We start from the raw sequence: 13,513 nt of genomic DNA, 5'->3' as shown, positions 1-13,513 counted from the left end.
TCTTATTTTTGGAACTTTGCCATGTATATTTTAAATGAATTATCCATGCACATGATTTTTTTTTTTTTTAAATGAACGTGCCCTTGTATTCTTAAATAAAAAAGATTAATGTCCACTCCCCTTCACAACGACATCTCTGACGTGTTTACCGGTGCGAGGGGCGGGACACTAATCTTTCTACCAACCTGTTGCTAACATGATGAGATCTATCACAGCAATTAGCAAATGAGCTTATGAGCTTATGAGCTTAACGAGCCAACAGTCCAACGTTCCAAACAATTTCTGAAGGACAAAACCAAGTCTGTCTTACTTTTTACTCTTTCGAAAAACCATTTCACTTGTGTATTTACCTTATTCTCCAGCGAAACAAACACGTCACCATCTTTAAAATATTGTCTTTGAACTTCTGTTTGTGCGGTAGCTCTGTATATTTCTATGGCATCGCTGTCTAAGAGTAATTTAGCTGGTAAAGTGGATTTATGTATTGTAGAGTTAACGAAAGTTATTGTGAGCACTGTAATGTTTAAAGCAAACGTCTTACTCTTAACAAATGTCAGTAGACCAGTAAGATTTTAAAACGAGCGGTTCATTCATTAATTTGTGAGATCACTGTGGAAATAAAACCGGAAGACAGAAGACAACAAACGCAGTGCTAAAAAGGGGTGGGGCTACATAATGTCAATAAATATGTCATAATAAGGGGAAAAAATGGCTACAATTTTAGTTCATGCTGATTTAAAATAAAATGTGTGTGTTTTGTTTTGTGTAGATGAACTGCAATGCAGATTTTGGACCATATGGTTGCTCAGATGACTGTTTAGAGTTCATTGTCTCTGGTGATTCATCTGACCTCTATACATGCAATTATTTTTTTTTTAAATGCATTAATTCATGATCCTCCATCATTTAACAGGACCTATAAATTGTGCAATATAATGCAGCAGGGATGTAAAATCTTACAGTATAATGGTACTGAAGACCCCTGAGTGTGTGTTGGCCTTAAGGTATCATCACTTCTGAATCCATTTCAGCTTGGCTGAATCCATTTCAGTCTGCAATGGTTTGTGCAGCCGGTGTGTATCTGAAACGCTGTGGAGGCCCTTTGTAATGGATTAACGTTGTAATCTAGGCCACCGCAGATTACAGCCTCCTTTCGCGGGCTTTCCCCAGTGTCATGTGACCAGGGGACAAATGGATCTTCATTTCCAATGGATGATAATATGGACAGAGGGGCTGAGCATGAGTTAGTCCAGCACAGGAACAGCTGAAGACGATTGCTTTTTTCAGCCATTGAGAACAGTGAAAAAGTGATTGTCAACAATCCCTACAAGGACCGCTGAGATTACAGCTGGGAGTGTCGGCTCGCGACGGAAATAGAACGCTCTGGAGAGGTAACTTATTAACGTGCTGCTGTCGTTGTCTTAGGCAGAACATCATGTGATCCCTGCTAGCATTGCAGAATCCGCAACACACACTTATACTTGCAACCGTAGCTAGAAGATGGGACAATCGGCACAGTGATATCCTAACAGGCTCGGTCACATGCAATCACTTAGTGTCCAGGGAGCTTCCTGTTCATGGGCAGCATGGAGGAACCTGTAGAGGAGTACAAGTCTCCGTTCAACTTTGAGCAGGGAGTGAACACCAGCTACCTCTACCTGTCACCTGAAGAGAGCTTCACTCCCCCTGGTTCACCGGCACTGCCGCTCAGAGGTAACTGTGTTTGTTCAGGTGCTCAGTGGGTGTGTGTGTGTTTAGGTGTGGACTGGTGTTTGTCACAGTATGACAGCGAGAGACAGAGAATGTTATGGAAAGTATGGGAGAGCCCTCTTCCTGTCAAGTGCTGATGTTTTGAAGAAGCTAATCTGTCAGGAGCAGATGCTGTTCAAGTGGGCCGTAAGGTTGCAAAATAACACCAGGCTAATGCAGACTCAGAAAGTGCCATCTCTACTAAACATTCACTGTATTATTATTCATTTGTAATATTTCTTTATTATTAATTTTTTTCCCCTGAGGTCAACCTAGTAGTTTTTTTGTCAGTTTTTTTTAATTTATTTTTCATGCAATTTCTCTGCCAGTTTGAAAGATTGGACTGAAATAATCAGGGACCTTGTTAAAAATAATAACATCTAGCTTCTCATTTCTAACATTGGGATCCTGCAGAAGGATATGCAGAGCTGTAGGTGCTACACCAGTGTAGTAATATTCAAGACAAAAATAGCATGCACAATTAAATAAACATTAATCACCCTATAGGGATAAAAAAATAAAAAAAACTCCAGTACTGACTGATAACCAGCTTGTTATTTTTATATTGTGTATGTTTTCATATAACATCAAGTCCTTTTATCAAGACCCTTTAACAAACATTGATTGAATTAACAGGACAACAGGATTTGTATAAACTGGCAGGTACTGAAACGCTGAACTATTCTGTACAGTAAAACTGTATCTTTAAATTATTCCATGGCCAACAGTGTTACTATAATGCACTTAAGATGTTAATCACTAAATGGAAGAGCGGTGAGCTTGGTTAACAAATTATAAGTGTGTTTACACAGGGCCCTCAATCTCATTATACAGACAGAGAGAGAGGTCATTGATCAATCATGTGAGCCGTCATGGCACATCAGGGTTGGAAATTTTTCTTTTATATGGTGATTCGTGAGATGGCAGTCATTCGTAATCTTGCTATTGTGTATCTGGAAATCCATGTGTGGAGAAATCGATTCAGCTAGAGGACAGATGTGGATGTTGAAACTTATAAATTTGAATTGTTACATTAAAGCTGGTGGTGAAATCAGGGATGTCTGAACAAATCTTAAGCGCTGTCATCACATCTTAGCTGTTGGAAAGAATTTAATGCATTTCTTTTTAATGTCCACACTCCACAGTGATTTTTTCTTCTTCTTGGTGATCTAGTTTTTCCCACCACTTCATGTCTTCATACTTGCATTAAGAATGACTCGGAAAGTGAGGAGAGAGAAAGAAGTATCATCTTTACATATGCCATTTGTTTTAATATTTTGTTATCCAAAGCAATTAAATTAACTAATTTTAAATGTGGCTTAAGCATGATATTATTATTACTATTATTAAGTATCTTTATATAATTACAGTATTAATGTACTGTTTTTAACACTGGTATTAATTTGAAAACCAAAAAAAAAAGTTTCTACGCCAGTGTGTCAGATGACTTTATAAAAGTTATTTCTAACATTGAAAAACAGATTCCAAAATATAAAAGAAATGATGATCTTGCATTAAAAGGTGTGTGTATGATAGGTAGTGTGCACTGCCTCTGGGTTTTACAAAGAAATATATTAGAGGAATGAGCCACATTTTTTCTAACCCACAGTGTAGAAAAATGTTGTGTGCTGTGCATTGAACCTGTTTGTTTATATTGTTAAATAACTACGGATGAAGCATGCTTGTGCATTGCTTCTCACTACTTCAGGCACTGGTTGTAGTCATAATTTCCATATAAGTGATGTCATATGGATCTTTCTGTTAACCACGCAACTGTTTCAAATGCTCCGTTGAACTTGGGTGACACTCTGTCAATATTAATTTCCCATTAAGAATGTACGTGACACACTAGTGTCAGTGTCCCCTCATGTGTAACCTGTAGTAGTGTCACAGTCAGTTTTGATGGGCAGAAAATGTTGCATCAAACTAGGCATAGTGAAAGAGAACATAGAAGGTGGGAAATCACTTTAATTTTATTCAAACTGCGTCTAATTTAAGAACATTCACCCCTTTACCAAAGCAGAACTTGTATCATCTGTACTAAACTCATCTTGTTCATATTAGAGATGTAAACTCAGTCAAAATAAGAAAGTAATCGGTTAATGTAATCTGTGTTCAGTGCACATTTATCATTGTATTAGATGTAGTGTAACAATATATGGTTAAGTAAATCCTACTCATTTTAAGAGGCAAAAGTCTTGTCAAGAGATGCCAAACACACTAAAAATATTTTGTTAGGAATTTGTTGTCAAACAAGCTATAAATGACCCTCTCTTCTGTTCCTAATTACCTTTGTGGTAAGTTAAAGTGGGAGGCAAACCTACCAGTTTTTCCAGAAATACCAAACAAGCTGCTTACAAATGAGTTGCACACCCTCCTCATGTGATGCAACTTTTATGTTTCTTCCTGAAACATGTTTTAAAACTCCCAGCTGCAAGCTAAGACCTGAACCTCATATTTGACCTCTACTGAATGTAGGCATAAAATTAGGTCCATAAAATTGACATGAGCAGGAGTTCTTTTTCCTAGCTACCACAGAAAAGGCTGGTTTTGTCAAAGCTCTGGAATCTGTGTTTAACAAAGTGAATAGTCTTATCAGGTTATTCTGTTAATCCAATAAACATGGGATGCACTGAAACACTGATTGTACTGAATAAGAACAAGCGCATCAGCTGATAGCATTACAGTATAATATACAGTGCAGTGCAGAGCCGTTCATTCAGGGCTGTCATACTGTTGTCAGTTTGATTGACAGTGCTGAATTTTAGGCCTCTCCTTCTAGTTATCAGCCCACTGAATGGTGACATCCAGGAGTTTTATTATTTATGTTGTATTTCCATAGTATGGTCTGTCAGTAGAGGCATCAAAGTACATCTTCTAGACTTGCGTGAGCCCTTGGGTGGATGTCCATCATGTAGCAATCACCTTATAAAGTTTTAAAGCTCTTTGACACATGACTTCTTTCTGGCCTCCTCCTCTTCCTTCATGTTTCTCCTTTTGCCCCCTGGCCTGACGTCTGACTCTACATGATCTCTAAATCAGAGTCTTTCTCACCACTGAGCTAATAGCACTTACATTCACAATAACAGTTCAACTTAATATGAACTTGATGCTAAAATGTATATCACAAAAGATCAATGGAATTTGTTTCCAGAACTTCTAAAAGGTGTCACTAGAAGAAAGCACATTTCTGTATCAGAATAAAAAAATGAAAGGGAAATTGTGACTTTTATACAACTTTTTACTTGTTATTCTAACTTTATATGTCATAATGTGATTTTTATTTCTGGTAATTTTCATTTCTGGTAAATAAAACTTTTGTCTTTTAATTGTAATTTTATATCTCTCCGTTTTATATTTTATTTCTCATAATTTGTGACTTTTACTCATAATTGTATGCTTACATCTCACACTGTGACTTTGTTTCTTGGAATTGTAATTTGATATAGTGTTATTTTATTTTTTGTAAACTTGTATAACTTTTTTTATTATAATTGTTCATTTGTATCTCACTTTGTCACTTTCTGGTAATTGCAACTTTTTTTCTTGTAATTGTAATTTTAAATCTTACAGTGTTACTTGATTTCTCCTAATTGTAATTTCATTTGCAGTCACATACTAAAGTCACCATGCTATTAGTTTGAGACCCGTCCAATTTGTTTACATGGAGAGGGTGGGTAATATGACCTATACGCTGCAGCCAGCCACCAGGGGACAATCAAAATGTTTTGGGTTCACCTTTCAGGACGCGTGTGGCACACATGGTTCAAACCTGCAACCTTTTCTTAGACTAGCTATTTTATTAGCATCCTACATCACCTTAAAATGTTTTACAGCGCATGTTTGTGTGTGTGTTTTTTTTTTTTTTGTAGGGCCCAAGAGTCCAGACATCATCCCAGAAGTAGGCGAAGATGCAGTGAATGCAGTGCCCTGTTCGCCCTGCACGGCCCTAACTGAGGAAGAGCAAGCAGAGCTTCACAGTGAACTAGCAAAGGTCTGCATATTTCAGTCGTTATAGTTCAGATTCCAGCCACAAATGCTTCATTCAATGGATGAGATTGTCTCAGGAGCAAATGTGGTTTATTCTCAAGGCGGAACTCATTTTGCAGTGCCTTTTTCTTTACTATTTCAACTAGGGCTGCACGATAAATCGCATGCGATATTTAACGCGCATCTTGTCAGAAAGCCGGTTCTGTAATCAGCGCTAAATCTCCATCACGTGCGTGCTTTCACATTGAGCAGCATTAACTACACAGAGCCGTTGTTCACTGATGAGCTGCGCAAAAAATCGTGCGAATATGAACGTGGTTTTGCGCAGCTCGTCTGTGAACAACGGCTCTGTGTAGTTAATGCTGCTCAATGTGAAAGCACGCACGTGATGGAGATTTACCGCTGATTACAGAACCGGCTTTTCTGACAAGATGCGCGTTAAAATATCGCATGCGATTTATCGTGCAGCCCTAATTTCAACATATGCTGTATCTTCTAACTGGAGCTTATGGATAAACCCATCAGTGCACTGGATTTTTTTTTGTTGAATGAGCGTCACCACACTTAACCATATTTTACATGTCAGGTGAATTCTTCTATCCTGTTTCCCTACAGGTAGAAGATGAGATCCAGACTCTTTCTCAGGTGCTGGCGGCCAAGGAGAAGCAGGTGGCAGACATCAAGCGGAAATTGGGCATCAATCCACTCAACGAGTTCAAACAGAACCTGAGCAAAGGCTGGAATGAAGTCACCACCTCCACTGCGTACGTGCCCTTACTCGCCTCAGGCATCTGCGTGCCGCCCGTCACCTCTCGTACTGCTGAGGAGGAGCAGCTCCATCTGTCAATGCTTCTGCTGTGCAATTCACACTTGCCATTTGGCTGAATTGCATTAAAGACGTGCAGTTGTGAACGTGCTTGATTTTACTAGCTCACTCCAGCTGTTAGAATTACATGATCTTGTGTTTTACGGTTATGTTGTATACATTTTCTGTACACATCTGTCCCCCATCTGTGCTGGACAGGTATAAGAAGACCTCAGAGACCCTGTCCCAAGTGGGTCAGAAGGCGACGACGGCATTCTCCAGCGTGGGCTCAGCCATTAGCAGAAAGCTAGAGGACGTGAGGTGAGATTTGAAATTGAACACTTGTCCAAATTATCATCCTTTGATCAAACTATCCTTTGTACCCTTTTGACCTAGTAACACATGAATGAATGAATGAATACTCACTAATACCTATTAATACTGTCTGTTCCAAACCACTCTGGTTACATTCACACAGAGGCAGATTTATTCAACCTTTATTTTACCAGGAATATAAAAACTCTTGAGACTTAAAATCTATTTTACCAGAGTGGCTTTGCCAAGCAGAGAGGTAATGACACAAAATAAGACACAATACATGAAAACAACACAATTTAACATCACAGTCAACTCAAGCAGCAGCTGTAATTATTGCTCATAACATTTGTAATCAGGTAAACCAGATTTCAGATTTAAAATGATTGTAAATTTCCAAAAAGAATGCACGTCACACCTCTGTTCATTAATTTGCACTGGCTACCAGTAGCTGCTCGCATAAAATTCAAGGCATTAATGTTTGCCTACAAAACCACCAGTAGCTCTGCACCCCTTTACCTAAATTCATTACTTCAGACTTATGTGCCCTCTAGAAGCTTGCGTTCTGCAAGTGAACGGCGCATTATTGTGCCATCCCAAAGAAGCACAAAATCACTTTCTCTGACTTTTAAATGAAATGTTCCCTCCTGGTGGAATGACCTGCCCAACTCAATCCGAGCAGCGGAGTCCTTAGCCATCTTCAAGAATCGGCTAAAAACACATCTCTTCCATCTTTATTTGACCCTCTAACTCTAGCACTCTCTATTCTAATTCTATTCTTTAAAAAAAAAACTTGCCCCTTTTAGACTTGAAAAGACTTTTAGACTAAACACACTAGCTTTTCTAATCTTTTTGTAATCTATCTATTTGTTTTCTTTTTATTTATTATACAATTAACAAAAAGCAAAAAAGGCCTCTAACACTAGCTTGCTCTATTCTTTTTCTATTCTATCTGTTTTCTTTTTATTTATTATACAATTAACAAAAAGCAAAAAAGGCCTCTAACACTAGCTTGCTCTATTCTTTTTCTATTCTATCTGTTTTCTTTTTATTTATTATACAATTAACAAAAAGCAAAAAAGGCCTCTAACACTAGCTTGCTCTATTCTTTTTCTATTCTATCTGTTTTCTTTTTATTATATAATTAAAAAAAACCTTGCTACGTGTACTGCGTTAAGCTAACTGAGTCTTGTTATAGCACTTACATATTCCTCTTTTGTTGATTTTGATTGCTTCCATTGTCCTCATTTGTAAGTCGCTTTGGATAAAAGCGTCTGCTAAATGTAATTTCATTTAGCGAATACATTTGTGACTTTTTTGGAGTTCAAAATAGGGCTTTGTTATACGGAGTGACTATGAAAATGAGTGAAGATTGCATTTAATAACCAAAGTGACAATTCGGAAGAGTCACAACTGCATTTTCATAGCAAAATTTGGAAGCTATGTGGTCAGAGAATGAGCCAAAACTCCAGATAACTGTTGGGTGGAGATTTTCATCTGAAAGGATGAGTTGCAGGAATTTCCAAAATTCCAAAGTGGTTAGAATACAAAACTAAACACTTAAAGGGATCGTTTACCAAAAAATGAAACTTCTGTCATCATTTACTCGCTCTCATGTGATTCCAAACCAATAAGACTTTGATTCACAATTGAAGATATTTTAATGAAACCTGAGGGATTTCTGTCCCTCCATTGAAAGTCCATTCCACCTAGACTTTTATGCTTTACAAAGTTCATAAAGACATTATAAATGTAATCCATATGAATCAAACTGTTTAATCCAAGTTTTCAGAAGAGATACAATCGCAGACACCATTAAATCTTGAAGCTCAAATGTGCTTGCTTGACTTGTCAGAGAAGCATTTGATAAAGCCACTTGATTGATATGGAATACTTGAATCTCTATTAACTTTTTTGAAGCGTCAAAGTTTTGGTAGAATGCACCTTAAATTAAGGGATAGAAATGTCTGAAGTTTTATTAAAAATATCTTCATTTGTGTTCCAAAGATGAAGATCTTACTGGTTTGGAACAACATGAGGGTGAATAAATGTTGACTTTAAAGACACAACTGAACATTTTGATATTTGCCGTTATTCTATCACTATGTTGATTATTTGACGCCGATACACGATATTCAGTCTGTAGGACATTTTGAGAGTCAAATACATTCGTCGATCCCAAACACAGACTGTGTGAATGTAGCCATGTGTGATCACCACTTACACATACATGTGCCTTTAGCATAACACTACTGGACAAAATGGCAAAGGACTGAATTGTACTCCCACGCACAATGGAATTACCAAAATTGAGATAGAATAAAACCATTAACCACAGACACCCACATCATACTCTGAAGTCTAAGGAACTGACATTTGCTCAATTTCACCATCTTACGACACTCTTGCTTCAACGCTGGCAACATTGTTAACTGTTTTCGCTAATGACACCCCTGCCATTTACAGATTACAGTCATTTTCCAATTCTTTTGGGTAAGACTGTTTACAGTGGCTTCAAACAAAAGCTGGTTATTTTGGCTGCTACACCTCTCAGTAGTGTGATGAATGGTTTTATAGTGTGGCATGTACTTAGAGGTAGTGCTATTCTCCCATTTTTTCCACTGTTTCAATGCATGCATACCTTTTCTTCTTAAACCTCTGCTTTAGTGCGTGAATGTACATGTTGAGTGGGTATTTGCAATTCAGAGTTTTTGATTTTTTTTTAAAAACGGCTCACCTAAAAAACAAACAAAATTGTCATCATTTACTCCAAACTTGTATGCCTGTTTTACTTCAGATTTTTTGTCCATACAATAAAAGTCAGTGGAGTCCAAAATGACATTGAACCATATTGACGTTAATTGCATGGACAAAAAAACGCATTACAAAATATCTTATTTTGTGTTTAGCAGAAAAACAAGGTTTGGCGTAAATGATGACAACTGTAATTTTTGGGTGTACTATACCTGTAACTTAAAAGCATTGTGCAAAAATTTTGCCATTTTGAGTCAATAAGATAATTTCACATCAGTCTTATGCTAGGTTTTCTGATTTCCCTCCTGCTTTCTGTCTAAAAAGCAGCGTCATCTCTCATTATTTCTCAACATTCTTCATAGTATACGTGCTTGTGTCCCACACAAATCTATCGATCTTCTGGCTGTCACTCTGCTGAACATATCATCCCCTCTGACAGTGATGCAGACGTGCTTAAACCCTGTTTATTCCCTGCTAATTCTCTCACACACCCTATTCATCCAAACTGGGCATCCCAGCAGTGGTGTGAATCCGTGTCAGTGATACCGGTAATAAAGTCTTAAACCCCTGATGGATTAAAGCCTTATACTCTTACTCAGTTTCACACAGCATGAAGGGCTGAGGTGTTTTTTCATGCTGATTATGAACTCATAGATGTGTGTAGGTGCATGGCTTTATTTCCCCTCTTCTAATGCGTCTGATACTCACGGCTTTGGCTAACTCCTGTCTGCTCTTCTTTACTGCTGACGGATAGTATACGCTCCATACAGCATTCGGCTAGCATGCCGGTCATGAGGTAAGAATTAGTTCTGATAGACTCGCATAAGCCTCTATATTTTACAGGAATACTTGATTTTGATTGGTCAGTTGTGGCATTCTGTGGGCAAATATTTTTGTATAAGGACTGATGCTAGTTTTCTTTCTCTCGTTTCACTCCGTGGTCTCTTTTTTTTTTCCCCTCATATTTTAAAATAAATACATCTTAAACCAGTATTTAAAGGTATAGTTCATCCAAAAATGAAAATTCTGTCATTAATTACTCCCCCTCATGTCGTTCCAAACCTGTTAGACCTTTGTTCATCTTCAGAACACAAATTAAGATATTTTGATGAAATCCGAGAGCTCTCTGCATAGACAGCAACACAACTGACACATTCAAGGCCCGAGAAAGGTAGTAAGGACATTGTTAAAATAGTCAGTGGTTCAACCATAACCTTATGAAGCTATGAGAATACTTTTGTGTGCAAAGAAAACACAAAATGTATTCTTGTGGCTTCATAAAATTACGGTTGAACCACTGAGGTCACATGGACTATTTTAATGATGTCTTTGCTACCTTTCTGGGCCTTGAATGTGTCAGTTGTGTTGCTGTTTAAGGAGGGTCAGTAAGCTTCAAAAATATCTCAATTTGTGTTCTGAAGATGAACGAGCGTCTTACAGGTTTGAAACTTCCTGCGGGTGAGTAATTAATGACAGAATTTAAATTTTTGCGTGAACTATCCCTTTATTGTCGATTTTTTCAATAAGAGATTCATCAATGTCTACAGTTCATTGCAAGAGTCTTGTGTTTAGCATGTTGCTAAGCTAACTCTATTCAAATAAGCATTTCAAAGAAAATAAAACATTCATTTGACATATTTCTCTCTTCAGTAATGATTAAAATATATTTATAATCAACATTTGCTAGCTCGCTAGGTTTTGGAGCACAGCTATAGCAGATGAATTAGCAAATCATTTGATATACCGACACCCTTTTTTGCACCATATCGATTGTGAAGTGTGAAGATTCAGTCTGTTTTACATCTTTATCTTGCAGAAACACACCCACTTTCAAGTCATTTGAGGAGAAAGTGGAAACCTTAAAGGTAAAGCAACACTGATTATATCAACACTGCTTGTGAGGTAAATAAAAACTCCAACCTCGTTTCTGACTTAACAGACCAAGATGAGCCAGACGCCATCAACAGGCGATACTGAAGAGGTTTCAGAATCCACACCTGATGGAGAGCCAGTGGCTGAACACCCAGAGGGAACTTGTCCACCAGATCAAAAAACGCACTGAGGATCCTCCCTCAAAACGCTCCCCTCTTCTTTCTCCTCCTGACCTCCTGTCCCTCTTCTTCCACTTCACAGCAGTACTTCTACATAGTCACAGTGAGCTTTGTTCTGTGGCCATATTTTTCCACTGTAGTCTGGGTCATCTCCAGACGGGACGTGGTAGTCCTACACTGGAACAGATGTGTCAGAATGTGAGATGCATGTTCACTCATGCACTGTCAGAGCATGATATTACTCATTCAACTGCAGCATTGACCTCTGACCCCTAACTTCAGGTTTGCCTACATGAGAGGCTAAGGCTGTCCTTTAGAAGTCCCTAAATGTTTCTTTTTACACGTTTAAAGAAAATATCCTAAAGTCTTTATATATAGTTTAAATATGTAATTGAATTTGACTTTTTGTTTGTGTACATTCTCTGTAACACATCCCACTACTTAAAATTGCCAGCCAAATTAACCACAATTATCTGTGTATATAGTTCCTTTTTCCATTTTTAAAACAAATGCCAAAAACTCAGAACATGAGTTCTGTCTCTAAGTGTATACGTTAAACTAAACGATTTTTGCATAGAAAGTATATTGAGTGTATTATTAGCATTAATATCAAATATGATCAAACAGTAATGATGTTACACTATTACTCTTTTTCTATATTTTGGATCCTTGATTTAGCTTTAGAGAGTTTGTGTCATAAAATAAGCAGCCTTGAGTGTACGTGCTTTGCGACTTAATTTCTCGTTATTTTGTAGCGTTAGTATAGTCACACCACTGAGATCCCAGTGCCTTCTGTTGCTAAAACTGAGGAGGTTTAATCTCACTTTAAAGGTGTTTCTGATGGCTTTGTAATTTGACCACTGCTGCATTTCTTTCTTTTTTTTTTTTTTTACCCAGAAAACAGGACAAACTATGAGAGGGACAGATGTCATAGTCTCCTAGACTATATGACACTTCTTCCCTGTTGTTTTAAACTCTCTAACATGGCTGAAAAGCAGTGTTAATGTTAAACAGTTAGCCTTAGATCCAGTGCAACTCAGTAATATTTACAAGCACTAATTCTAGTATTTGTGTAGTTCATGGAGCCGCTTACACTGTAGTACCTGCTGTTGTGGCATCTTCAAGACTGCAAAATTAAAAAAGAATATTTTTATTGATATTGTTAGCAGAGTGTAGATAAAATCTAATAACATTTATGATAGGGTAGAGGTTGCTAAAGGCTTTGGAGCGCAGGGGCGATGGTACTTAACTGGCAGATGTGTTCTCATATGGTAATATTTCATTATTGCTTCATAATTTGAGTGTGCTTTTCCTTTTTTGTGTTTTGCTTTGATATACAGAGATAAGTAAATGTTTTATGCTTGCTGCTGCAAAAAATATTCAGTATAAAGACGTTTACAGAGGTTTAAGTTCAACATGTCTGATCAGTCGCTCTAGATCTAGTGTTGACATCTAAAAAAAATAATACTAATACGGAAAATATGGAATATTGTTAGGAGGTATCTGTTTAAAAGAGTTTTATGTGTTTTGTGTTGTGACACTACATGGAGGGTGGAAATCTCCAGTGGGACCAAAAAAAGTTTTAATTTATCCCCCTTCTGCCTCACTCCAGTCATACTGTAGCTCTGGTGTTGTTTCTTTCTTCTTTCCTCACATCATCTTTTGAATATGAATGTTGCTTTATACTGAATGTAGTGGGCTTTTGTTTTGGGTTACTAGTGTAGTTGTTGAGTCTGCTGTTATGTTCATTTATAATTAGCATCCTTAAAGACCAAAACTACTTTGAGCAAAAAATACAAACATTTGTTCATTTGTATGTCTGATGCCTAATAAAGCACATTACATCCTG

General features: G+C 37.4%; 1 protein-coding gene across 6 annotated transcripts in view; it reads left to right on the top strand.

Moving 5' to 3' along the window:
• tpd52 (tumor protein D52) overlaps positions 1-13,513 on the top strand; it is a 24,066-nt gene extending 10,553 nt beyond the window's left edge. For 2 of the 6 annotated variants that reach the window (XM_016533159.1, XM_016533158.1), the window contains exons 2-8: positions 5,622-5,743; positions 6,355-6,503; positions 6,764-6,865; positions 9,326-9,352; positions 10,368-10,409; positions 11,430-11,478; positions 11,553-13,513. In XM_016533159.1, the coding sequence (XP_016388645.1) occupies positions 5,622-5,743; positions 6,355-6,503; positions 6,764-6,865; positions 9,326-9,352; positions 10,368-10,409; positions 11,430-11,478; positions 11,553-11,675 (614 nt within the window). In that variant the 3' untranslated portion in view covers positions 11,676-13,513. Of the gene's footprint in view, positions 1-1,152; positions 1,714-5,621; positions 5,744-6,354; positions 6,504-6,763; positions 6,866-9,325; positions 9,353-10,367; positions 10,410-11,429; positions 11,479-11,552 lie in introns of those variants that run through there. The other 4 variants (XM_016533155.1, XM_016533154.1, XM_016533156.1 and 1 more) reach the window with 4 other exon arrangements.

The sequence above is a fragment of the Sinocyclocheilus rhinocerous genome, unplaced genomic scaffold, assembly GCF_001515625.1.
Source record: "Sinocyclocheilus rhinocerous isolate Xijiao unplaced genomic scaffold, SAMN03320098_v1.1 scaffold574, whole genome shotgun sequence".
NCBI classification, from domain to species: Eukaryota; Metazoa; Chordata; class Actinopteri; order Cypriniformes; family Cyprinidae; genus Sinocyclocheilus; species Sinocyclocheilus rhinocerous.
The sequence above is the reverse complement of the archived record's forward strand: the minus strand, read 5'-3'. Positions and strand labels throughout refer to the sequence as shown.